The 26,899-nt window shown below is 34.3% G+C and overlaps 1 protein-coding gene and 1 long non-coding RNA gene across 3 annotated transcripts in view; both read left to right on the top strand.

Annotated features, from left to right (window-relative positions):
* The window catches only part of slc38a4 (solute carrier family 38 member 4), a 34,229-nt gene extending 28,889 nt beyond the window's left edge, over nucleotides 1–5,340 (top strand). For both annotated transcript variants that reach the window (XM_058774359.1, XM_058774358.1), the window contains exons 14-16: nucleotides 1,505–1,649; nucleotides 1,752–1,849; nucleotides 2,566–5,340. In XM_058774359.1, the coding sequence (XP_058630342.1) occupies nucleotides 1,505–1,649; nucleotides 1,752–1,849; nucleotides 2,566–2,670 (348 nt within the window). In that variant the 3' untranslated portion in view covers nucleotides 2,671–5,340. The remainder of the gene's footprint in view (nucleotides 1–1,504; nucleotides 1,650–1,751; nucleotides 1,850–2,565) is intronic.
* A 6,961-nt stretch (nucleotides 5,341–12,301) lies between these two features.
* LOC131539673 (uncharacterized) lies at nucleotides 12,302–26,789 on the top strand. Its single transcript, XR_009270939.1, has 4 exons — nucleotides 12,302–12,353; nucleotides 12,622–12,762; nucleotides 12,843–12,974; nucleotides 24,993–26,789. It is a non-coding gene; the product is annotated as an uncharacterized LOC131539673 (long non-coding RNA).
* The last annotated feature ends 110 nt before the right edge of the window (nucleotides 26,790–26,899 follow it).

The following is a 26,899-nucleotide window of genomic DNA, read 5'->3' as shown; positions in this document are numbered from 1 at the left end:
TGTGTGAACTTTGGCCCAGTGTGAGCTGGTTCTCATGCTCTGAGCGGATCAGTCCGGGTCCTGTGACCTGCACTCAGATAATTCACTCACCTGCTGGGTCGTACAGTTCTGCTCCATTCAGACTTCTGTGTATGTGTGTGTGTGTGTGTGTGTGTGTGTGTGTGTTTGCAGTGCTCTAATAAAGCAATAAGCCCCAAGAAGCTGTGAAGCCACGGGGCTTATTGCTTTTATAAAACGGTTATTCCATATACTTAGTAAGGTTTCACAAAATAAAACAGCAAATAAGTGTAATGATATTAATAAAAACAGTATACTTCCACCAAACCATGTAGTTCCTCAGAAACATTTGTGGTTGGAACCTATGGTTGGAACAAAGTGGTTGCCAAACAACACACAAAGTAAACAAAGGCGTAGTGTAATTTACAGCGGCTTCGAACGTGTCTCAACCAATCAGAATCAAGGACCGGAACTATACGTTTCATTATAACTTTAGAACATAATATTAGTTCTCAAAGGCATTTGATTAAATCTAAACAGAAAATCGTGTTCATATATGAAGCTGTTTGCTTTTCATTTGTTTCGAATCATCTGTAAAGCCGCAGGACGGTTGTTCTGGAACAGACTGGAGCAGTATTTCTGATGCAGATTTAGCATTTCATGGTGTAAGGCTTTCAATTACAGATATTTAATATGGTCTTAGATTTTTGGAACGCGGTGCATATAAAAAAATGATGTGTATTATCCCTTTATTACAACAACAACCACCCACATTACCTAGTTTTTTTTTTTTTATAATTTTGAAAAGTTTATAAAATACTAGATGTAGCATTTATATATATTAGTGGTGTCAATCGATTAATCGCGATGAATCGCATCCAAAATAAAAGTTTTTGTTTACATAATATATGTGTTTTTACTGTGTATATTTATTATGTATATATATTTAAAGACACACATACAGCATATATTTGGAAAATATTTACATGTGTATATATTTATATTCATATAAATTATATCATAATATAAATACATTTAATATATAAACGTAACATATTTTTCTTAAACATACATGCATTTTAATTTTGGATGCGATTAATTGCGATTAATCGTTTGACAGCACTAATATATATATACTGTGTGTGTGTGTGTGTATATATATATATATATATATATCTCTAAATTAAGCAACCAATATTTTTACATTTTGTTTAAGTGTATATGTTTATATAGAGAGAGAGAGAGAGAGAGAGACAACAAATAAACAATAGATAAAATTCTTTTAAATGTGATGTATATGTATATATATATCACATTTATTGTTAAAACTAATATAAATTGAAAAGTGGAAATTTATATATACATACAAACACTATATATAAACAATAATAGTGTTTGTATTTCCCATTTCACTCACAATATTGTAAAAGAAACTGTGCGCTTTTGTTAAAAAGTGAATGATTTAGTGGCCTTTTTCTAAATTCTGTGTGTTAATTTGTGTTTTCAGATCCGTTCGTCAGTCATCACGCTATGTTTCGCTGGAAAAGAGTTCAGCTGGATCCGACACATCCTCATCGCTGCTGCCATACTGGCCTTCAACAACCTCCTGGTGATCTTCGTCCCCACCATCAGAGACATCTTTGGCTTCATCGGTCAGTGCTTTCATACTGTTAGTAGATGTGGCTCCTTGTGCCACTTGAGAGGAGAAATAAACGTGATCTCACACACATTCATTCCTCCTCTTCCTCCTGTAGGTTCGTCTGCAGCCACCATGCTCATCTTCATCCTGCCGGCGGCGTTTTACCTGCGGCTGGTCAAGAGTATACCCTTCAGATCGCCTCAGAAAATATCTGTAAGTGTAGACTCTATTCTATTCTATTATTCAGTGCTGGGTAGATTACTTTCAAATTGTGGTCCTTTACTGAATACTGTTGAAAATTGTAATTTGTAACATAATGTGTTGCATTACACATTGTAGGTAATATATTCTGACTACTTTTTGATTACTTTTGTCATATTGATTTGAATAGAATTATGATGTACCACATTCATTAATGTAAAAATACAAAGAGAGAGAACATATATATTTTATTCTTTATTATCATCAACATGAAGTGCATTAAACAGCAGGGTTTCCTAAACTGGGGGGGATCTTCAAGGGGGGTTCGTGAATTGATAAAAAGCTAATTAATTAAATCCTAAAAATGTAAACTTAAAGTAAAAATGAAAGCTAATAATAATAATTAAAATATTAACTTAAAATCTCAGGGGGACTTCAAGTAAATATTAAAATGATGTGTAAAAATGTAATCATTTAATACATAAAGAAAGTATTACATATTATATATATATATATATATATATATATATATATATATTAAATATTAACTTGAAATCTCAGGGGGACTTCAAGTTTTACTTTAAAAAAATTATGTGTGAATAATATGTAATTATATATTTTTCATAATAATAATTTTATTGTATTTCATTTAAATAATAAATTTCCATAATTATTATTATATATTACGTTATGTATTTTTCTTAAACTTAATAAAATTTGATCTACAGGCAACCATTTTCCTGGTGGTCGGCATCTTCTTCATGATCGGCAGCTTGTCTCTGATCGTGATGGACTGGATTCACAACCCGCCGGGCTCGAAAGGTGCTCATTAAAGCGGCGCCGGTCGTCTGCTGAAGCCGTTTCATCCCAGAGATCATCTCTCGCGAGACACGGACGAACCCTGTGCCTCTACCTCTCTCTCCTCTCATAAACTCTTGTTTCTTGTTTTAACTTCTCCCGTGTGTTCTCCCGGCTCTCACATCGCTGTGTTCACGAGACTCGCTCATTACGAAAGATGGAAAGAGAGAGAGTTGGGCAGAAGGGTTCCTCAAATAAGCACTTGAGCATTTTTATCAAGACATGCCAACAATCACGTTTTCTTCCTGTTTGCCTTCATTAGCTGGTCATAGATAGTTAGTTAGTTTGTTATTAGTTCACTCAAAGATGGCATTTCAGTCGTTTATGCTGAGGAAGATCTTCGACGTACAAAATGAAGGCAACTAAACGATGCTGATTTCCATTTCTGAGTGAACCCTGTGTTTAATGCTATCACTTGAATCAGATTTCCTCTTTGAGAGGGGGAAAAAGGTCCAATTATTGCATTTTTGTACCAAAATGAAGTACAGTTGGTCCACAAAAGCGCAGCTTTTTCCTCTCAAACTGATCCGTAAGCATCGACTCGTTAAGAGGATTTTCATCGCAAGACGTCTCAACAACTGCATTCAGCTTTCTAAAGCAGTTCAGATGATTTTTAACCACACCAAACGAGCAGAAACCTCTGCTTCTGACTCATTAATCACCGTTTAGTCATCGCACACAGGTCCTGACCTGACTGTTCGGCTTGGCTTTACGTTAGCAGACCGCGGTCTGTTCGAATCAGCGTTTACTGTCGAGATCTGTGCCTTCTTTCTTTTCTTACACTGCCTCACTGGAGAGAAACGTCGAGGTTTACAGAAGCCAGACGGTCACGCCTGTTTCTCAAACAGGTTTCTGCATGCGCCGGTCCAGCCAAGGTGGACGATATTTAAAGATCCTTTGGTGATCTATTTACTCATAAAGCAAGTGAATATTTCAAATGAAATGGTTATGATATTTTTGCATGTTTTAAATCACAAACATGGTCTTTTTGGACGTTGTATATGGTTTGTAAATAGTCTAATTTGTTGTTTTGCTCACTGATGGGTGCTGGAAGGGGCGGACACATGCTAGAGTTTGAGTATTATATTTTAGATGTCGGTGCCATCATGTTTTCTTTTGTAAATTTGTAGAAAAGCCATTGTATTTCTATTGTGCCTCCTTGACGGTTTTTACGATGAACTGAATAATGGAGTTGCGTGGGTTTTTTCTTTTTTTGTGTGTTACTTGATTAGTTATCAGCTGAAATGGTACAGAAAGACTCGCAGACGAGCGTTTGCTCACGTTTGACATCGAGATATGCTTGAAAACCATCAGATTTTGAGCAGTATTACCTCTGCAAACCACGTACCGGACGTGTTCGCAAGTGCGATTTATATATGTATTTTAAAGTCGACGTGAAATCAAAACGGACCCTATTTGCTTTTTTATTAACTCTTAAAGCAATACATTTATTACAGTATTTTTATTTTTTTTGTTAACGTTATGCATACGGCAATTTTTTATTTTTTATTTTTTCTGGCCAAAATGTGTTTTAAATATATGTTGTAAACGGTGATGTTAAAAGAGGTATATTTTTTAAATTAAAAACATATTTAGTTTCAATCATCATATACTAAAATGGTATTTCAAAATGTATTTTAGGGACAAGAAATTACATTTCCAATTCGTTAATGTTTAACTTTTTTTTTCTTTTTATAAATTCACGTGTTATTGACAACAAATACACTTTTTTTCAAATGTGAACATGTTTTCTTGGATTGATCTCAGAAAATGCATGGATGCAAAAATAATTATTTTAAAAATGTATTTATATTTTTAAAATATATTTTTAAAAATATACAAAAATGGGCAAAAATATATTGGTCGAAAACTAATTGACAAATATAGTTTATATATATATATATATATATATATATATACATATATATACACATATATATACACACACACTTTTCTTTTGCCGTTTGGGTAGTTAATAAAAAGATGACTGTTAGTTCATGTAAGTTCATGCAGTAACATTGATAATGTATTAGTAAATGTTGAAATTAACATATCATTATTATATTTCATATTACTGGACTAATGTTAACAAAAGAACCTTATTAACACTTTCTTTATACGTGTTCCAAAGAAAAGCAATGTCTGTTTACAGAATTTTTTATCAGAATGTAAAAATCACTTTCCTTTTTTCTCATTTCTGACTCATTTCCACTCAGTTGTCATATTTTCACATGTGATTCCGGAAGCAAAATGGTTTGTGAATGTGTTTTCATGTCGACTTTAAGCGTGTTTACATGCAGACATCCACAGCCTCGTGCCTGTCGCTTCCTTCAGGGAAAATATGCAGGAATTGTTACGTCTTTGAATGTACGAACTGTAACAGTTTACATGTATTTTGGTAATGTGAAATGAACACAGAATCCCAGTATTTTTCTGACTGTAGAGGAACAGTTGTGAGAAACGAGGTGAAACCTCATCTGCTCACAAACTGCCACCATATCCTATAAAACCACAGCCAATCGGCTGCGGCCTCCTGCGGCTCGACCAATCACGAGCTGCGTATCTGCCACGTCACTGGGGGATTTTTGTATCACTGAAGCTGTTTCCATATTATGTAACATGAAAAATAAAGAAATGTGAAACGACATCCTCCTTTGTGTTTTCACTGATGCAGAAAGTCTTCAGTTGCCATGGTGATGTGAATATGAAAGAAAATATCAGAGATTTAAATTATGATAATGAGATCAGAAATGATGTGATGAATCTTACTTAAACATTCATAAACATTACATTTTTGCAATTGCAACAACACGTAACATCGTGAAAATTATTTCATTAAAATGAATATTTATAATGTAAGTTACGTAATTTGGATAAAAGCAAATAAATAAACTAATTCGTAAAAATTATTTTTACTAAATTTAGCACTAAAATCTTAGTCCTAAAAATAAGATTAATTTTCTTTAGGCTAAATATGTCTTTTTTTTTTTTTTTTTAGTTTTCATGAGATTTCATCCACATGTTCAAGAACAGTATGTAAGTCACTTTGTATAAAAGTGTTTGCTAAATGAATAAAAGTAATAAATGTAAATGAAATTACTTAAGTTATGACTAAATTATTAGTAGTCCTAAAAATAAGATTAATTTTCTTTGAAAAATACAGTGTTTTGTTTCTTGATTTTGATTGATTGTGTTATATTTTAATGTTTTATATGTAAATAAGCAATATAAATTTGGTTTTACATTTTTCAAATGTATAATTTTATTTAAAATATTTAAAGCTTTTTTTTTTAAGGGAATTTTGTGCATTTTAAAACAACACATGGCTACATAAGAAATATTTATCATCATACTCTTCAAAAACTCTCTTTGGCTGATCTGTTAAATTAATAAATGAAAATTAAATCACTAAATTTCGAACTAAATTCTTAGTAGTCCTTAAAAATTTCAGCTAAATATAATGCTTTATTTCTTGACTTTGACAGTTTCATCCACATGATTATTTTTTGTTTTTTAATAATATTTTATAAATATTATTAAACAATATAAATTATAGAAATATAATTTTATTCAAATATATCATTTCATTTAAAATATTTGGGAATTTTGTGTATTTTAAAACAGCACAAGAATATTTTAAAACATGAAATATAAGATTTTTTAAATAGGCAATATAACCTGCATCAGATTATCTCTGATGCTGTTTATTATTTTATTGTGATGAGTCATTTCCATTTTAATTTCATGGATACACACCTTTAAACTGCAGGGCAATAAAACACCAGTGTGTCATGATCTTCAAACACACCAACACTTGATCTGACAGGCTACAAGCACACACACACACACACACATGATCCAGAGCTTTATTGCAGTGCTGTGAATGACTGAACACAGCGAGCAGACTGTGTGTGTGTGTGTGTGTGTGTGTGTGTGTGTGTGAGAGCTCTCAGTCAGAATGCAGGTCACAGGCTCAGTGTGAATCAAGTCAACAGCTGCTTACATAAGACCACCACACAAGCACATCTGGGCGCCGGTCACCCGCGTGTCTGTGTCTCTGTGCTGCTGCTGCTGCTGCACTGACAGATGCTTTTACAGCATTACAGCCTGTCAGGATGATGCTCACTTCAGTCTGTGTGATGCTGTTTTCATGTTTCAAGCAAATGTAAAAATTAAATTGATTCACAACATTTAATAGTATTATCAGATTAAATCAGTGTTATTTTAGTATATAGTATATATATATATATATATATATATATATATATATACACATAGTTTTATTTATCTTTATTTTAGCTCTTTTAGTACAAATTAAACTATATGAATTTCTTTTTTTTTAAAGTTGCATTGGCAGCTGGCTAAATATACATATATATATATATACATATATACTAAATATACATATATGTGACCCTGGACCACAAAACCAGTCATAAGGGTAAATATTTCTGAAAGCTGAATAAATAAGCTTTCCATTGCTGTATGGTTTGTTAATATTTGGCGGAGATACAACTATTTGAAAATCTGGAATCTGAAGGAGCAAAAAAATCTAAATATTTAGAAAATCTCCTTTAAAGTTGTCCAAATGAAGTTCTTAGCAATGCATATTACTAATCAAAAATTAAGTTTTGATATATTTACGGTAGGAAATTTACAAAATATCTTCATGGAACATGATCTTTACTTAATATCCTAATGATTTTTGGCATAAAAGAAAAATCAATCATTTTGACTCATACAGTGTATTTTTGTCTATTGCTACAAATATACCCCAGCGACTTAAGACTGGTTTTGTGCTCCAGGGTCACATATACTATATATATATATATATATATTCTATTGAAATTGTGGAAAACTACATTATTTGTTATGATTTCATATTTTTTTTACATGCATATAATAATTAAAAAAATAAATAAAATAGGCCTACAATTGATTTACCAAACAAGCAAGTCATGGCAATATATTGATTTACAATCACATTTTTTTCTAGTGCATTTTCTTTCAGAAGAAAACACTAAAATAAAACCCAAGTCACGTGTGAAACTAAATTTCAGAGTCTTTAATGTTCATTTGAGGAATTTGACTGGGTTAATCTGGGCACACGGCACACTACACAATAAATACATTCAGCACACATTACACAATAAACCAGTCAGATCTGAGGCAAGAATGCAGCATATTGAGTTAAGAATGTGAAGGAGTGTCTGCTTTGGTTGGTTGGTATGTGTATTGGCGTGAGGAAATGAAAGCTAAACATTAGCCAGATGGTAGAGAATGTGAGCAAGAAAGTTCTAATAATGAAAAGAATGTTTTGTAGTATGCTTTTATGTCTTATAAGACTGTCTGTGGATGGATCATAATGTTTATTAAAGTCAAAAGCATCAGTCGATGTACAGAGAAATAAGACAACACTTCATCAGAGAAAAGATGATGCTCTGTTAAAGCAAAAACTGCACAAATATGAACTGAACGGCAGTTCTCTGTGCATTTCTGATGTCTCAGCATCAAAACAGCGTGTAAGTCAGCATTATAGAGCCCACAGAAACAAGTTTTGAGATTTTGCTGACTCATAATGCATTGCATTCGACATGCATTGCATTCAATTAAACACTCTCTAGAGCGAAAACAGGGAAATCTCAGGGCCATTCCTCTAGGAACGTATTTAAACAAGCATCTGCAATGGCCATAACCAATGTACTTTCAAAATGACATGTCAACACAGGAAAGAAAACTGTGCATTTAAGGCAGATTTGTGTTCGGAAGTAGCAATTAGAGTGCTTTCTTTACTAAATCCTTTAAAAACTGAGGTACAGCCCTGAGAAAACTCGCTACTGACCTGAAAAAGACATCCTTCACCTGTATTATGTTCACTCGATACCTTTATTCATGCGATAATGGTCATAAACGAAGCTCTGAGGCTTGTAAAGAACATTAGGTGCCTTGAGGTGGCACTTGATAAAAATACAACCACACCTGTCTGTTGGCATTTTTATTAGACAAAGTTTTTCTCAAGTGGAATCAATTAGCAGCCCATTTGCTCAATTAGTGTTGCTCATACTCTGGGTTTGGTACATAACACGTCCAGCAGCGTTTATGCTCCAGACGTAAATCATTTTGAGAGGAGTGTGCTGGTACTTTACTAACGGATCAGATGCGCCATTTTCACCATGGTGAAAAATACGCCGAGCTAAATCTAGAGCTCTTTTGACTTGGCAACCACAACACAAATGTGCACTGAACAGGTAGAACAGCAGCATTAAACTGTCTGTCTAAAGACACCTAAATGCCACTTCAGAAGCACCTCTGTGCCAGCTTTGCAATGTAAATTTGGCAACAGTGAATCCCAAACAGGCACAATTTAGTCTGGCTTTTATACAGCATTTCATCTTTACACTGAATTCTGAGCAGGCACAGAGCAGCCTTTAACTTGACCATGCAAAGATGCTGTTAGACTGCCTTCCCAGAACAATCTAGAATGGTGTCAGTGAGTTTTGGTCCAGTGTGATGATAAGGTAATTTGCTTTATGCCTGCGGAGAGTGAGCTGTGCTTTAATTATGCTAAAGGTGTTTGATGAGTCATTGTATAGCGGGCAGTGCTCGATTTACAGCACAAATGACCTCACAAATCTCAATCCACAGGGATTCTGCTGTCGATGTAGAGTTAAACATCCAGAGAGAGACCAGTGAGGTCATTTAAGGATTGCGTTTCCTCACTTGACAGGGCACGTCAGCGGAACATGTGTACACAAGCAAACTAAAATGACCTGAACTAAACACACACTGGCATTGAGAAGATTCAGGAGACATTTAGAAAACAAAACTGCTAATATCATGTTTACAATTGTGCATATTGTTTGGTCTGTGTGGTTGATGATGATAACAATAAACTTCAATGTTGTAGGGAAATTTTATTTACTTTTTCAAGATAGTGGTACTGTTTTTGTGTCACCACTTGAAGTCCGATGTGAAACTTGTGTCCTGGAGCAAAAGAGAATCAATCAACAATTATGAATTGTGATGAACTGAATCAGGTGACGCCACATACGCATGTAAATCCACCTTTGATCATGATGACTTAGGTGATTTGGACCCCACAGCAACATCATGCATGAGAAAAGCTTGCACTCTCACTCTCTCTCTCTCTCTCAGACACACCCTCAGGTTTAAGGATACGTAACTATGATCCTGGTAATACGTGCTTTCAAGCCCACGTAAACAGAGTAGCAGCACAGGCCACGTGAGCAGCAGAAGGCTGTGTCAGCTTGACTCAGGAGCTTTTGAATGTCTTGTTTCAGTCATTTTAACACGCATCTGTTCAGCCTGTCTTTGAGCTTCAGCATTGCTGCAGAGTATTCATTTCTTGGTATGTAGATAGCTGCACACAGCACAAAGGCTTTCTGTTTTGTTTTGTCAGTGTTTTGGACTAGCTATAGAAATTGTAAAAAAAAAAAAAAAATTAAACATTTATGTGGATAAATTATTCAAAATGAGATCTATAACATGCATTTAGAAAACAGTAAATCTTCATTTCACTTACATCCCATTCACCAGTGCTGGGTAGCAACTGATTACATGTAATCTGGATTATGTAATCAGATTCCAAAAATTAAATACTTGGAATTAGAGTATATTACATTTAAAAATGCTCATAATCTGATTACAGTTCATTTATTTATGGACTACATGATTCCATATTATTCACACAATGGCAGTAAATTATTCATAATGTAAGTCTGGACAAAACATTTCAAACCTGAAAGACTTTGGGCTGTGTCATTTTCATGTTTATTAATGTTTTTCCCATATGTTTTGTCAGCCGAACCCCTTAAAAAAATATAGGCTATACTTGAAATATCTTATTTAATATTCAAATAATATTAGTTAATATTTCAAATAATTTAATAACACATTCTCATGTTTACAGTTCTCTGATGTCTGTTAATGGGCACATTTACATGCAAGTAAACAAAATATTAATATTTTTAGTGTTCAAGGGTTTAAATTATTTTTATTGTAGCCTACATTTTTATGATTTATTAATTGTTAGCTTTTTATCAACTCACAAACCTACTTCAGTTATTGCATTAAGCTCAGTTAGTCAAAGTAGTCGAATTAGGCTACATTAGGCTACCTAAAATAGCTAAGTAACCTAGATTACATAACTAACTACAGTTTTCATCATGCAATCTGTAATCATAACTGACTACAATTTGTAAGTAATCTACCCAGTTTTTCCGTTCACACAACAAGAATGAGCAACCGAAGTCAATCCTCTTTTGTTGCGATTGAATCACCATAGCAACATACTGAAGTAAACAACATCAAAGATGGCGACGTCCATATTACTGAAGAGTCGTTTCACAGCTTATGCGACACAAGCCCAACCAAAGCGCGTCAAATCGTAATTAACCACAGTGGCTTTTATACCAGAGTTGAGACTTAACTAAACGCGACACGACACGCGATAAAAGGCATATTTTTCATGTTAATCAGAGTTTTTGTCCCAAACTGCAACGGTTATATATGCTAATGCTATGACAACGCTAATCTTGGGTATTAGCCTATGTGCTTCATTTAAAAGCCTATTAAAGGGTTTAATGTGAATTCCAGTATCATTTTGCATGTTTGTAGCCATACTGAAAGCAACAGTTGATATTTTACCTCAGATTTTGAATATAAATTAAAGGAAAGAAGACTTTGTGAACTAACACGTGAATTCTATTAAAATCGTTTACTATTTATTAATTAGCCTATAAGGCAGTACAAGTTAAGTGAGCGGTTTATTTGGCCGACTCTACAGATTTTTGAACAAATCTCTTCTGCTTTTGGCTTCAGTTAGTATCTTGGGTTACAAAAAAAAAAAACAATAGAAGCCCAATAGAAACCATCACAGAAATTCCAATGGTTTCCATTAAAATACCATTATAAACCATTAGCTTTTTCCAGTAAAACCAATACAAAATTCTTTTTTGTAGTGTGTTTTGGGCATTTTTCCAATAGGATTTAACATCCCACCAATAGAATCCATCACATACCAGTAGACACCATTATAGTTTCCATTAAAAAACAATACAATTCCCATTATAAACATTAAATCCATTACATTTTCTATTGTGTTTTGGGCAGGGTTCTGTCAGTTGACTATTTGATCTTCATTTTCCCACGTTCCTTATTTGAAGTAAACTGTAAAACAAAACAGAGCATGCGAAGTAGGCCTATTACCAGCCTGTAATACATTATCTTGATATAAAATATCTCAAAAAAGTTAAAAATAAATCAAATGCAAATGCTTCCTCATCTCCTGTACATCTTAGTGTCTTAGCATGGTTTTTTAAATATAATTTAACACGGAATATCAAGAGTTGAGAATTATTTCTATGACACTGGATCTCACAGCACAATGAATGTTTTCAAGTAAAAATAAAGAAGTTTGTTGAAAATTCAGTAAGCTTCATGCTGATTTGTATAGTTGGTTTTTTTTTTTTAAGTCAGGCTATTGTTACTGAGTTCTGACAAAAGGAGAAGTGGGAAAAAAGAGGGGAAACTCTATTACCACTTTTTACCAAGTTTTAACTCACAGTTCTCCCTCCATTCAGTGCAGCAGCATCAGCTCGAGCTCTGAGAGGATTTCTGTCGTCTTCTCTCTTCTCTGGTAAGTCATTTACACACAACACAGTAAAACTTACTCCTGTAGTTTTGAGATTTTGACACATTAAGTTTTGAAACATGTACAAGATAAGCATGTCCTGTTTTTTTAAATATTTAGTATTGTTCTGCATTCTAGAAATAGAAGAAAAAAATATCTAAAAATGTAATCTAGAAATTTAGAAATACTGAGTTATACCAAAAAAGACCTATAAATTCATATAAGAGAGAAATAATTTATTGTTACTCAATTATCAATTTTATTGTATGTACAGGACGGCTTGCTTGCAGAGAGAGACTCTGCCCATGTGCTCTTCTGATTGGCTGTGATTTTTATTGATTTTGTCAAGTCTGGACAGAAAATATCACATCTTTGTGATATTCTGGTCTCCACTGGCTCGAGTCCTTCCTTCAGTGTAAGTCTGTGAGATCTTTTTGTAGGTTTTATTGTGCATCTTATCATTGACCAGTAAATTAATAGCACACCTCTCCTCAGCAAGACCCGTGGTTTGAGGACTCATTCACATCTGGAGCACAAACACTGCATGATGAACAACAGTAATACTCGCCATGACGGTGACCTGTGACTTCTCTGCATTTCTCCCCTCTTTTTGGAAACTCCGATTAGGTAACCATGTTAATAACTCACACCTGTGCTAGAGGGTTAAACACCTCACTTGGCACCCGTGCATGAAACACATCAATTAAACCTCTGACAGTCAAGTGCAAAATTACTTCATCATTCTGAAATAGTCACAAATACTCATAAAGAGGTAAATCACAACTCTATAAGGCACATTGCACACTAGTCTAAATAAATAAGCAGCAAATATTTTGTTTCAGTGCCCATGTTATCATTCACACTTCACACAGAGGCAGTGCATAGTAGGAGCAGAGCATTTTTTGAGTCTATTTTTGTTGCAAAAACCACAAATGCATGTTTAAATTATTTAAACTAGAAGTATAAGTTAAAGTCTGATTTTATCATATAAACTACGCTACACAGCATGTTATAAGGTGAAACCTGCTTTATTTCTTCCCAAATTCCATGTTTTCTGTTTTCTTTTTTTGGATTCCATTTTAATGTGAATGGTCTTAATAAAATTAAATAATCCAAAAGGGTCTTTAACTTTAACAATTTAATAGTTTATTAAAATTTTAACAGCAATAGTGCCTCATGAAAAGTGTTTTATTTTCAAGTTTCTAAGTTTATTTATCAAAAACAGTCGTAATCTAATAAATCCATAAAACTTATTTAACCTATTTAGATCATTACAGTATACAAAGTACAATATTTTAATTAGTACAATATTGCATTAGTATTATTGTTATTATTTGTTAAGCACGTTCTATTGTACAGTAGTAGTATATTTCTGTCATAATTTCGTCAAGTTATACTGTGTGTTCCTGTATGCATCTGACAATAGTTTTGCAATATGAAATGGTGAAATGCTGGTGAAGTGACTCTCAGAGTTTGTTTAGTTAATGAAACTTCACCGCTTATGCACAACATACAGACTTCATATTTAAATAGTGGTTGGACTTTAATATTCACAGATTTTAGTCCATATCAAAATTTGATTTAGTGTATAGCCTGCTTTTGATCTCCAGGAATTTCCATCAATTTCAAGCATTCCCGGGGATGATGGCCATTATAAATGTATCTGTACTGAGTGTAAATTTATTTGTGTTTGTGGTTAACATGGAGGAACACGATCTACTTTTACACTAAATGATCAAATATGTTGTATGTTGTCTTTCTGGTAGTGGAGATCAACACCTGCAGATGTGTTCCCATTGTAAAAGTATGTTGTGTTCCTAAATAATAACCGTAAACACAAACAAATATTAAACCAAGTACAGATGCATTGAAGATGGCCACCAGCCCATCATTTAGATCAAGTTTGACAACCAACACAATGTCATGTTCATAGTCATAGTTCATAGTGTCCCATAACAGCCAACAACTGTCTTTGATTATCGAATTAATTGCCTATTGACAATGGAAAGAAGCCAATGACGTGGCAAATGGTGGAGTCACCGCTTTGTCACTTATACTGGAAGTGTTTTGCACATTTGAGGCAGTGCTCGCATCACAGTTTCAAATTTATTGTGCAAAGTGCCTACAAACCACCTGTGAATTGTCGTTTTCACACATGCCCCTCTGAAAATGAACTGTGAAATGGGCTTAATTCAGTCAAGAATCTTGTTCATACCATAGCGTTGAAATCAAAATGTCAGTATATAGAAGTCACATCTTATGAACAATCTAAAAAAAGTATATGTTGGCTGAGTTATGGCTCTGGAACTACAACCCGAATTCCAGAAATGTTGGGAAGTTTTTTAAATTTGAATAAAATGAAAACTAAAAGAATTTCAAATCACATGAGCCAATATTTTATTCACAATAGAACATAGATAACATGACAAATGTTTAAACTGAGAAATTTTACAATTTCATGCACAAAATGAGCTCATTTCAAATTTGATGCCTGCTACAGATCTCAAAATAGTTGGGACGGGGGCATGTTTACCATGGTGTAGCATCTCCTCTTCTTTTCAAAACAGTTTGAAGACGTCTGGGCATCGAGGTTATGAGTTTCTGGAGTTTTGGTGTTGGAATTTGGTCCCATTCTTGCCTGATATATGTTTCCAGCTGCTGAAGAGTTCGTGGTCGTCTTTGACGTATTTTCCGTTTAATGATGTGCCAAATGTTGTCTAAAGGTGAAAGATCTGGACTGCAGGCAGACCAATTCAGCACCCGGACTCTTCTGCTATGAAGCCATGTTGTTGTAATAGCTGCAGTATGTGGTTTTGCATTGTCCTGCTGAAATACACAAGGCCTTCCCTGAATAGACGTCTTCTGGAGGGGAGCATATGTTGCTCTAAAACCTTTGTATACCTTTCAGCATTCATAGTGCCTTCCAAAACATGCAAGCTGCCCATACCGTATGCACTTATGCACCCCCATACCATCAGAGATGCTGGCTTTTGAACAGAACGCTGATGACGTGCTGGAAGGTCTCCATCCTCTTTAGCCTGGAGGACACGGCGTCCATGATTTCCAACAAGAATGTCAAATTTGGACTCGTCTGACCATAGAACACTTTTCCACTTTGAAACAGTCCATTTTAAATGAGCCTTGGCCCACAGGACATGACGGCGCTTCTGGACCATGTTTACATATGGCATCTGCAGATGGCACGGCAGATTGTGTTTACCAACAGTGGTTTCTGGAAGTATTCCTGGGCCCATTTAGTAATGTCAATGACAGAATCATGCCGATGAGTGATGCAGTGTCGTCTGAGGGCCCGAAGACCACAGGCATCAAACAAAGGTCTTCGGCCTTGTCCCTTACACACAGAGATTTCTCCAGTTTCTCTTAATCTTTTGATGAGGTTATGCACTGTAGATGATGAGATTTGCAAAGCTTTTGCAATTTGATGTTGAGGAATGTTGTTTTTAAAGTATTCCACAATCATTTTGCTCACTCTTTCACAGATTGGAGAGCCTCTGCCATCTTTACTTCTGAGAGACTCTGCCTCTCTAAGACATCCCTTTTATAGCTAATCATGTTACAGACCTGATGTCAATTAACTTAAATAGTTGCTAGATGTTCTTCCAGCTGAATCTTTTCAAAATTTCTTGCTTTTTCAGCCCTTTGTTGTACCCGTGCTAACTTTTTCGAGACCTGTAGCAGGCATGCAATTTGAAATGAGCTCATTTAGTGGATAAAAGTGTAAAATTTCTCAGTTTAAACATTTGTTATGTTCTCTATGTTCTATTGTGAATGAAAGATTAGCTCATGTGATTTGAAAGTCTTTTAGTTTTCATTTTATTAAAATAAAAAAAAACCATTTCAGGTATTCGGGTTGTATTTAATCTTATCTATTTTAGTTAAAATCCACAGATAACATAGCAGATGTTAAACATAGCTTCTTTAGCATGTAAATGTAATAAATGTGTACAATGTTACTTGTCAGTGGCATTAGCAGTCATTGCTAATAGAATCAATGTTTACATTCATGTGGTCTACTCTTCAGCACAATGGTAAACAGAAAAACTTCTCTTTTAAATAGTCTTTTAAACTCTTCAAACTCTTTTAAATGTCTAACATAACAGCATTAAACTGGTCTTTCCCTTCACTAAACATAAAATAACAGTTAATTTCAACATTTACTCTCATTATCCAATCCTATGCAAAGCATGCTGAGAACAAGAAATCCACTGCCCAATTTCCAAAGTTAACAAGACAATTTCATTAAGTTACCGCAACTTAATTTTTAAAGAAATTCAGTGACGCAGAAATTTGAGTTTAAATTACACACCATATCATGTAATGATCAACATTATTTTATGTCAACTGAATTTAACAAAATAATGTTGCATCTTAAAAGTTTTAATTAAATCAATAAATTTGAATGTTTAACTTGCAAACACACATTTATTTAAGTTGTGGTAAAAGGTGCCCTGAATTACTTTTTAGAGTGTTTTTTTTTTTGCCAATTTTCTTGACATTCCAAGACTGAATTCCATTTTTATGACTGGCCATTATAAATACATCTGTACTCAGTGTAATATTTATCTGTGTTTGGGGTTAACGTGGAGCAACACAATGTACTTTTAAACGATCAAATATGTTCATGTTGTCTTTCTGGTAGTAGAGACCAACCCCTGCACACGTGTCCGTCCATAGTCTTTCATTTTCCCAGTGTAAAAGTATGTTGTGTTCCTCCATAATTACCACAAACGCAAACAAATATTATGAGTGCAAGTACATATGCACTGAAGATGGCCACCAGCCCATCATTTAGATCAAGTCAACACCCAATGTCATGTTTATAGTCACAAACTGTTGTCTTTGATTAATTGATTTAATCGCAATGGGAAGATACCATTGACATGGCAAACGGTGGACTCAACACTCTCTCTTGTATATTGGAAGTGTTTTGCACAGTTGAGGCAGTGCTCGCATCACGGTTTCACTTTCATTGCGCAACATTACCTACACTGTAAAAAAAGTTGCGCAAAATTTACGGTAAGAAACTGGCAGCTGTGGTTGCCGGAATTCTACCGTAAAATATACGGTAGCAACATTTTAGGTTTTACGGTTTTAACTTAAATTTACAGTTAAATACCGTAATTTCATTAACTGATATAATGTTAATATACCAACCAATTGAACTGAAATCTGTTTTGTACCTTTGAAATACACTGATAACCACCAAATGCAGATGGTGATGAGAAAGTCACATGATGAACCAAAGCCTATCACAAGCAGCTTTTAAATAATAACAGATATAGAAGGTGCACAGTGTCGTTCACACAAACACTAAACACCATCATGGTGAGACTCATTAAACTGAAATATGCAATAAACATTAATTTAACAACATTAGATGTAACATACAACCCTAATAAACATAACTGATAAGAAAAAACTTAGAAGAAACCTAGTTATTTCAAAGAAAAAACATCAAATTCAAACAAAATTTGAAATGCAATGCAGAGAATTCTGGGAACGTCAATTTACGTTTTTTCCCTGTAAATTTTACATTCTTTTTCACTTCCAAAAGCGGTATTTCACTGTAAAATTGTCTGAAATGTCTATTACAGTTTTTCACCGTATATATTACGGGAACTTACCGTTAACCATTTAACAGGTTTTTACCGTAGCTTCTTCACAGTTTTTTACCGTTAAAATCACGGCCATTTTTTACAGTGTACATTCTATAACTTTTGCTGGACTTTGGCACTAAAAACCACCTATAAATTGTTGTTTTCCACATGCCTTTCACTGAAAATGCACCATGAAATGGCTAAATTATTTTAAACCAAATATAGTGAGTTAGAGGAACCTAATAATCTGTAACAAACTAATTTTGTTAAGTTGATTACTCCAAAAAAAATAAATAAATAAATAAAAGTTGCTCCAAGTACACTGTAAAAATGATAAGTTGACTTAACTTAAACAAATTGAGGAAACCCGTTGCCTTAAAATTATTAAGTAAATAACTGACAATGACAATAAAATGACAATTCACTTACTAATTTTTTTAAATGATTATTTACTTAATGAGGGCTGCAGCCCTCCAGGAACTGAGTTTGACACCCCTGTTTTAGATTGTAAATGTAGTAAATGTGTACAATGTTACTTGTCAGTGGTATTAGTGCGGTCATTGCTAATATAGAGTCAATGTAGTGTTTACCTTCATGAGCAGTGTTGGGGGAAGTTTTTAAAAGTAATGCAATATTAAATTGCTCCCTAAAAAAGTAACTAATTGCATTATTTAGTTACTGTTTATGGAAAGTAACACATTACGTTACTTTTGCATTGCTTTTTCCTCATCTGGCCTGAGATTGTTTGTTTGTTTTTAATATAAAAAAGTTATATTTCTGGCAAATGCAAAAGCCCTTTCACACTAAAAGTGAAATGAATAAGCCTCAAGCTGAAGGTAATGTTAATTCCAAAAGCTCAAACAAATCTTTCAGCTGTGCTGCCATTCTGGATTGCATGAAGAATAGGACGCAAGTGAAGTAAGTTCAACACAAAAAAACAAACAAAAGACAAATCTTATGTTTATCTGAAGTCATATTTTCGTCTAGAACTACAGTAACATCATGTTTACACAGCGCGCACAACGCCTCTGAACTTACTCCAGATTTCTCTCAACGTGGCAACACAAGTGCTGTCAATACATAGGAAAAACAAAGTAATGGTGTCATTTATTTTTAAAAAGTAACTCAGATATTTTCTTGTCAATTAAAAAGTAATGTGTCATTAGCTATACTTGGAAAAAAAAGTAATCTGATTATATAACTTGCGTTTCTTGTAAATGCGTAACCTACAGTGGTAACCACAAAAACTTCAACATTACCCAAACTCTTTCAAATGTCTAACAGCTTAGCTGGTCTGTCCCTTTACAAAAAAAATAAATTAAAAAGCATGAAATAACAGTTAATTTCAACAAGAAATCCACTGCCTAATTTCCAAAGTTAACAAGACAATTTCTGCAGTTACTGCAACTTTTATAAAGAAACTCAGAAATTTGAGTTTAAATAACACACACGATATTAATTTCATGTAATGATCAACATTATTTTATGTCACCCAAACTTAACAAAATAATGTTGCAACTTAAACGTTTTAATTAAATCAATAAATTTGAATGTTTAACTTGCAATCACACATTTATTTGAGTTGTGGTAAAAGGTCCCCTGAATAACTTTTTTTTGTTGTTTTTTTGCCAATTTTCTTGACATTCCAAGACTGAATTCCATCTTTATGACCTACCATTATAAATGTGTCTGTACTCAGTGTAATATTTATCTGTGTTTGTGGTTAATGTGGAGGAGCACAATGTACTTTTACACTAAACGATCAAAAATGTTGTATGTTGTCTTACTGGTATAGTGGAGACCAACACCTGCACACGTGTCCGTCCATAGTCTTTCATTTTCCCAGTGTAAAAGTATGATGCATTCCTCCATAATTAACACAAACGCAAACAAACATTACGAGCACAAATACATATGCACTGAAGATGGCCACCAGCCCATCATTTGGATCAAGTGTGACGCCTGAGATCAACACACCCAATGTTATGTTTATAGTCATAGTCACAAACTTTTGTCTTTGATTAACTGAATTGATTGCCTATACTGACAATGGGAAGATACCAATGACATGGCAAACAGCAAATCAACACTTTCTCTTGTATATTGAACGCATATTGTGTAGTTGAGGCGTTGTTCACGTCACGGTTTCACCTTCATTGTGCAACGTACATACATTTTTTAGCTTTTGCTGGATTTTGTCAACCATGAAAAACCATAATTTTGCACATGCCTCTCACTAAAAATTAATGGTGAAACAGCCTAAACTCAGTCAAGAAAGACATAGATTAAGAGTGGAGTTTTTCTGTGCAAAACTGTACTGCTTGAGTGCTTCAGCAGGTATAGTTCTTACTAACCCAAGTCAAAAAATTTAGAAAACGCAAATTTTGAAAAATTAAAAATGCTGTTCCAAAGCTGTGACTTTATTATTTTTTTTTTAAGAAAACCAAAGGAGATGCAGATTAGCTGAATGTTCATGTTACTCTTTCCTTGCAATGAAAGGACTGACAAGTTCCAAAATGGACAATCGATCAAGTTCTGCATGTTTGAACACGCATTGTCAAGACACATTACACCCGTTTGACTAATCTGTGACTAATATCAAGACACTAGATTTAATAAGCAAAAACACACATGAAACTTAGATTAAATTTGGCTCTGTTCCTCAAAAGTAGTGTGTGAATTATCTTCAGAAGACATGAAATACTGAAAACAAGCACATGCAATTTCTTTTGCCTGTGAAAGCATAATTTATCTCCTTTCACTGAAAGGAGAAGAGCAGTTCTGCTTTCTGAGGTTGAGTAAACGATGATAGGATGTTCATTTTTAGGTGAACTGTTCCTTTAAACCAGCAGCCTGTGCTCAGATACCCAGAATGTGATTGTGAGATACAGGCGAGATGAATCCTGATCAAGCCGTCACTTAATGTCACAGTAAGCATCTGATCAAGGCGTTCATGTCTTTGGCCTCATTTAACAGGAAGAGAGACACAGTTAATCCACAGTCCTGTATAATAGGCTTAAGTGTGACCCAGTGTGGTGCTTTTCTTACATTTGCGTAGGTAACGGGATAGTAACATCGTGTCTGCTTTCGGACCGTGGGCGATCATTGAATTACAAAAACATAAAGAGGCAGAAGGACGCTCGGTGGATGGCTGTGAACGTAACCTTGAGAAAAGCAAAGCAGGGAATGGAAATTTCCCAAATGCACAGGGAAGGGTGGGATGGGATGGGCTGAGCTGTCATGTGATTCGGATGAAAATGAAACACAGCCCTTTTTTATCTGTGTGTGCAGCACCTGGGTCATTAGGATGTCACGTTTATTAGCTGATGACGCCCGTCTTGTTGTGACCTTCCTGATTTCTCTCGCAAAAACAGAGATAAATGGCACGACTCAGAAACAGTTTCTGATAAAAGTAGCTATTGGAAAACACATGGTTGCTATACTTTGATAAATCGCACTGAACTGCACACAGTGTGTTCTCGGATGTTTCTCTCAGGCGAAAGTGAATAGATTTTAGGACAATGTTATGCAGTCATTAGGATGTTTTGGATGGTTTTTCACCCTCATGTCTTAATATTCTGGTCCCTCATGCACATCTCATTTTCTAATGTAAATAAGTTCAAGATTAGTTTGTATTAGTGTTTTATCTTTTTAGGCACCAATGACACCTTTAGCATGTTCAATAATTATTTTGCACTTGGTAAAGCTGTTTTGGAACACTGTTTATTATGAAATATTCCATACTAATACATTTAAGTTTAAATTTTGTTTTTTTCTCCCTTGGAACAAATGGACTGAAAACTTTAAACCCACACATTCAGACTTTCCTTCGAGTCATAAATCTGATTCTGCAAGATAGTTTTTAAAGCATTATTTTTTAAAGCCTTTGTATGTGTTATGTTGTATATAGTCGCTGTAAAAAAATTAGGAGAATACTAAAACATTTGAAAGATTTAAGAATTTCATTTCCAGGATTAATAGCATATCTGGTAACAATTTTGTAACCATATTAATATTAATATTTTTGTTTTGTTTTATAATTCCTATCTTGGTCATTGTAAAAAAGAACAAAATGTCTCTTACATTCTAAAATTATGTAGAAAAAAATGCTATAATGTTATATTGATAGTGGCTGTTAAAAATACAAGATATTTGAAAAATATAAGAATTTTGTTTCCAGGAACGATTGATAATTTTGTAATAATATTACTGTTTTTGTTTTCTAGTATAATTCCTATCTTAATCAGTATATAACAGAAAGAATGAGACAAATATTTCTTATATTCTAACATGTCAGAAAATATAAATCAATAAATCAATCAATCAATCTGTCAACCTGATACAAAATACTTTTTTCCAGATAATATCTCCATAATTTGTTTAGGCTTTAGTACAATGGTGAATAATGACTAATATGTTTTATGTTGGAAACAACATACAATATTCTCTTTAATATTTGTATAAATATTATATAAATGAGTCTTGAAAATAAATAGCTCCTTCATTACTGTTTAAAAATTGATCTCATTTTTATTTACTGAAATAGTCAGAAACAGTTTAGTCCCCTCAGAATGAACCTCACGCTCCACTTTACAGTCCAAACTCAGTTTTTAGCTCATTGACTGACAGTTTCGATGAACAGAGCGAGGATGGAATGGACTGTACAACGTTAATGACCATCTCGTTTGGTCAATAATATGATGTAATGTCAACAGAGTGACACAGAGCTCTGGCATGTGTTGTTCTTCCTGTCTGTGGGCATCACTTCCTTCCTGATGTTTCTGCACAGGAAACTGTAAGAGCATTGTTATCCGAGTTATTCGCCTTTGTGAAGTATATGAGGCACCGCGGAGCTGCAGTTTTATAACGACATTCAGACCTTATTTCCTGTGGGAATTAAGGGAATATGCTTGGCATGGAGATTAAATCACACTCCATCCCTGTTATACAATCATCTCACAGCAGGATTTTATGATGCACAGAGGACATCTCTGCTCTCTGTGGTTTTATGGGTCTCATGTACAGTGTGCAGTGCCGGTGAGAACAGTTTATCCAGGAGACCCTCTGTAATCCCGTTCCCCCACCTCTCGCTAGAAGTCAGCGGGTTCATGTGCTTTGGATCCGGGTTGTCTTTTACAATATTAGTGGAAAGTTTTGATGCCATTTAGAGGTTCATCTCGGCTTCTCCTGCAGGTCCAGGAATTCAGAGCTCTTTCAGCTGTAAGCGGATTACAGGCCCAAAGCTTCATATCAAAAGATGCCCGTTTTCCTCCCCGCTCACACCGCCTAATTTCTGCTGTTCATCTGGAAAATTCCCTCGATTTATGTCATGGTTCATTGTGGTTACATCCTGGCCATGGTGGTGGCGATGTACTTCAATAGCACCAGTGTTATTGTAGTATTATATATATATATATATATATATATATCATTTTTAATTATTTTGAAATTGCATTTACTTTTATATTTACTGTTTTCATTTTTAATTAAATTTTTAGTGATTTACATGCTTTTGTCATTTTTACGATTTAGGTCTAATATGTATTTTTTTAATTTTATTTAGCATTTACTTATCTCCAGTGCTTCGACTTAAACTTAGTTCAGTTTTCATTTCGTTTATGTTTTTCATCTAATATTTAGATTTTATTTTATTTCATATTTATTTAAAAAAATATATAAAAAATATATTAATATATTTTTTAATGAGCTCTTTTTAATTTTAGTGCTTAATTGTCACTTTTATTAGTTTTTGTTCTTTTTAAATATTACTGTTAAGGTTTAATTTGTTTATATTTTAGTTTTAGTTTTTATTTATTTGCAGTTAGTAACTGTAGTGCTTAAACTTTTTTCTGCATTTTTATTTCAGCTTTATTTAAAATAATTTTTATTCAAATTTTAATTATCTTTTATTTTTATTGCTTCTGTCATTTATATAAGTTTTTGTTCTTTTTAAACAATATTGTGTTTTTATTTCAAGCTTTAGTTTTAGTTTTTAATTGTTTAACTGAAGTAATTTTGTATAGTTTATGTTTTTCATCCAATATTTATATTTTATATCGATTCTGCTTTATTTCAGTTAACAAAAATTATTTTAATAGTTCAACTGACGATTATAATCCTGACTAGAATCACTGTAGAACATGCAGTACAATCTGAATGATCCATTCACCAAATACTCTCCCTCACAAGCATCTTAGCCTAAACCATTTACATTCATTCATTCAGCAGACGCTTTTATCCAAAGTGCCTTGTATTGCATTCAAGATACACAGTCCGTGCATTCCCTGGGAATCGACCCCCATGACCTTGGTGTTGCTGCTATGACTCTGCGTTATATTTTAGTCCACCAGTTAAACCAGCATCAGCCAGCCTGAACCAACAGGGATTCAAACTTTCACACATTGAAATGTATACTGTCACAGATGCTGATGATACGATTGTGAGCATCGCAGATGCTAAACTGTATCTCTGCTAACCTCTTATAACCCAGTGACCTAAATATATCTAAATATATCAATCTCATCTTACTCGGTGTAGAACTTGGCTTGCAGTTGTTCAGAAACACACATGCAGGCACATCTAGAGCAATCATTGTCAAATGCATTGAGCACCTCTGCACGGTTTCACATGCAGATGAGCATATGTGCGTTTCACTTCCTGTCTGTGTCAAGAGCGTTTGTTTTCCAGTCTGATAACTCTGTTATAAACACACGGAAGCTTCCCACCACAGCTGTACACATTGCAAACATGATAACACAGACACAAGTGATGATAGTCCATGAGAAAGAGGACATGTGTGCCATCATCTTCCTGGTATAACGCCCCGATGCACTACTTTTTATTTTCTTTCTCAAGGATTTCCTGTCAGTATTACATCAGTTAGCATACTCACACATCATGAATTTTATTTTATTTCATAAAGTACCCAAATGGCCTCAGCAGGGCCTGTTATGAGCAATGGCAGGTGGGCATTATGAAGTTGAAGTGAAGTGCATAGCGTGATCTCCGTGTCGGACTCTCTCGGCAGGTTCCCATGAGTGCGGACAGCGGGCGGCTGTTTGTTTAATACGAGGGGATAAAATGATTATATAAGAATGAGCCAGGAGCCGGGGGAAGATGAGCCGACCTCTGCCCCGCTCTGTGGGAGACCGGCGGGATGTCTTCTCTCTCACGGACCCCCGCGATCCGAACATCAAGAAATCCTCAGACATTCTCCAGAACCTTCTCGTCTGTTTTCCTTTACATTTTAATTTTCCTTTCATTTCAACAATGCAGTCGGGTTCTGAAGTTTACCTGGCCATTCGCCACGCAGACTAGTACAGAAGATGTTTTATTGAAAATGGAATTAGGCTTGTATAGCATAACATAACATATGATTGTTGCGATTAGCTTTTACAACTTAAAATTTGGTGTTACACTGGAAAAAAACTAAAAACGGTAACTCTAAATAAACATGTTTTTATTACAGTAAAAATGTTATGTAACAAAAAAAAAATTTTAGGGGTTAAATCAACAGATTTTTAAGGTAACAGTTGCAAGTTACCACTTTTTTATAGTTTACAATAACTTTCCCGGATTTTCCAAGCGGTCACACCTTCACATTTCAAGTTGACTAAACTTAATTTTGATTTTTAATTAACTTTAAGGCAGTATGAATGTTTACTTTTTAAGTTGAAACAACATTGTTGTTTACAGTGACTTGATTTTAGATCATTGAGGCATTTCTGAAATCATATATATACATATAACTATTAAAATATACTGTAGCTTTAAGTTTTAAAGGCCTATTGTTGTTGTATTGTAACTAAGCTGCAAGTACATCTGGTAACGAAATTTACATCTGACCACTGACATTTACATGTCAATGATACCTGTTTGGTGTCCAAAGTCTGGTCCACTCAGTTGTGGTGAAGTGAAGTAGTTGCTATTATTCCTAAACAGCAAAAGAACTAAAAATAAGAGTTAAAAATGTCAGTTTACATACAATCTTAAAAATAAAGGTTCCAAAATGGAGCTTTGGGCAAAAAACTTTTTTTTTTTTTTTTCCTTTCAGTGAACAGATCTGAAAATAAACATTTTTCTTACTGTAAAGAACATTTAAAAAATCTAAAGAACCTTTTGTGGAATGAAAAGATTCCATAGATGTTAAAAATTATTTTTGGAACCATCAGTGCCCATAAAGAACCTTTATTTTTAAGAGTGTAGCGTTTACAGGATGAAATATACTCTGTAATTTAACTGATGATTTGAAAAGATTGTAAAAAGGTTAATTTGGACCAGTGTAATTAAAGAAATCAACCACGAACCTGCGTAAACGATTGAGTAAACAGAACCTCCCTTGAGTATTTACAGAACAACGTTTAATTTACTGTCAAGACCAGCTGCAGCTCAGAAAAAAGCCATGGGATTAGTTTGCCCTTTCACACACTAAACATTTCGGTTACCTGCTTTTTTCAGCTAAATTCACTGTGATCCAAGTACTCAGAAGAAGAGGTGAACCAGTTCAGAAGGCTGTAAGGGTTTACAGATATACTTGGGCCTCCTTTATTCCACTTTCAGGCAGATAGTTTACCAAAGGAAGAAATTCAGCACCAGTACACCTCACTCTGGGACAAGACGCCCTACAAAGATTGGTGTGAGGGTAAACTGTAAAAACCTCAAACAAGTGACACAGAACCATAGGATGACAGCGAAAGATAGGCCTTGATTAAGATATCCAAACACATGATAACACCAGTCTAGCGAAAGAAAAACACTGACAAAACTGTGTTCATGGGAGGCTATCACAGAAAAAAAGCACTGATTTCCAGAAACAAAACATTGTTGCCCGTCTCAAGTTTACAGGAGACTTTCCAGGATGTTCTTAAACTGTACTAGAAAAATATTCTTTGGACAGATGAGATGCAAAAGAACATTTTGGTAACATTAAATTTC

The sequence above is a fragment of the Onychostoma macrolepis genome, chromosome 04, assembly GCF_012432095.1.
Source record: "Onychostoma macrolepis isolate SWU-2019 chromosome 04, ASM1243209v1, whole genome shotgun sequence".
Lineage (NCBI taxonomy): Eukaryota > Metazoa > Chordata > Actinopteri > Cypriniformes > Cyprinidae > Onychostoma > Onychostoma macrolepis.
The sequence above is the reverse complement of the archived record's forward strand: the minus strand, read 5'-3'. Positions and strand labels throughout refer to the sequence as shown.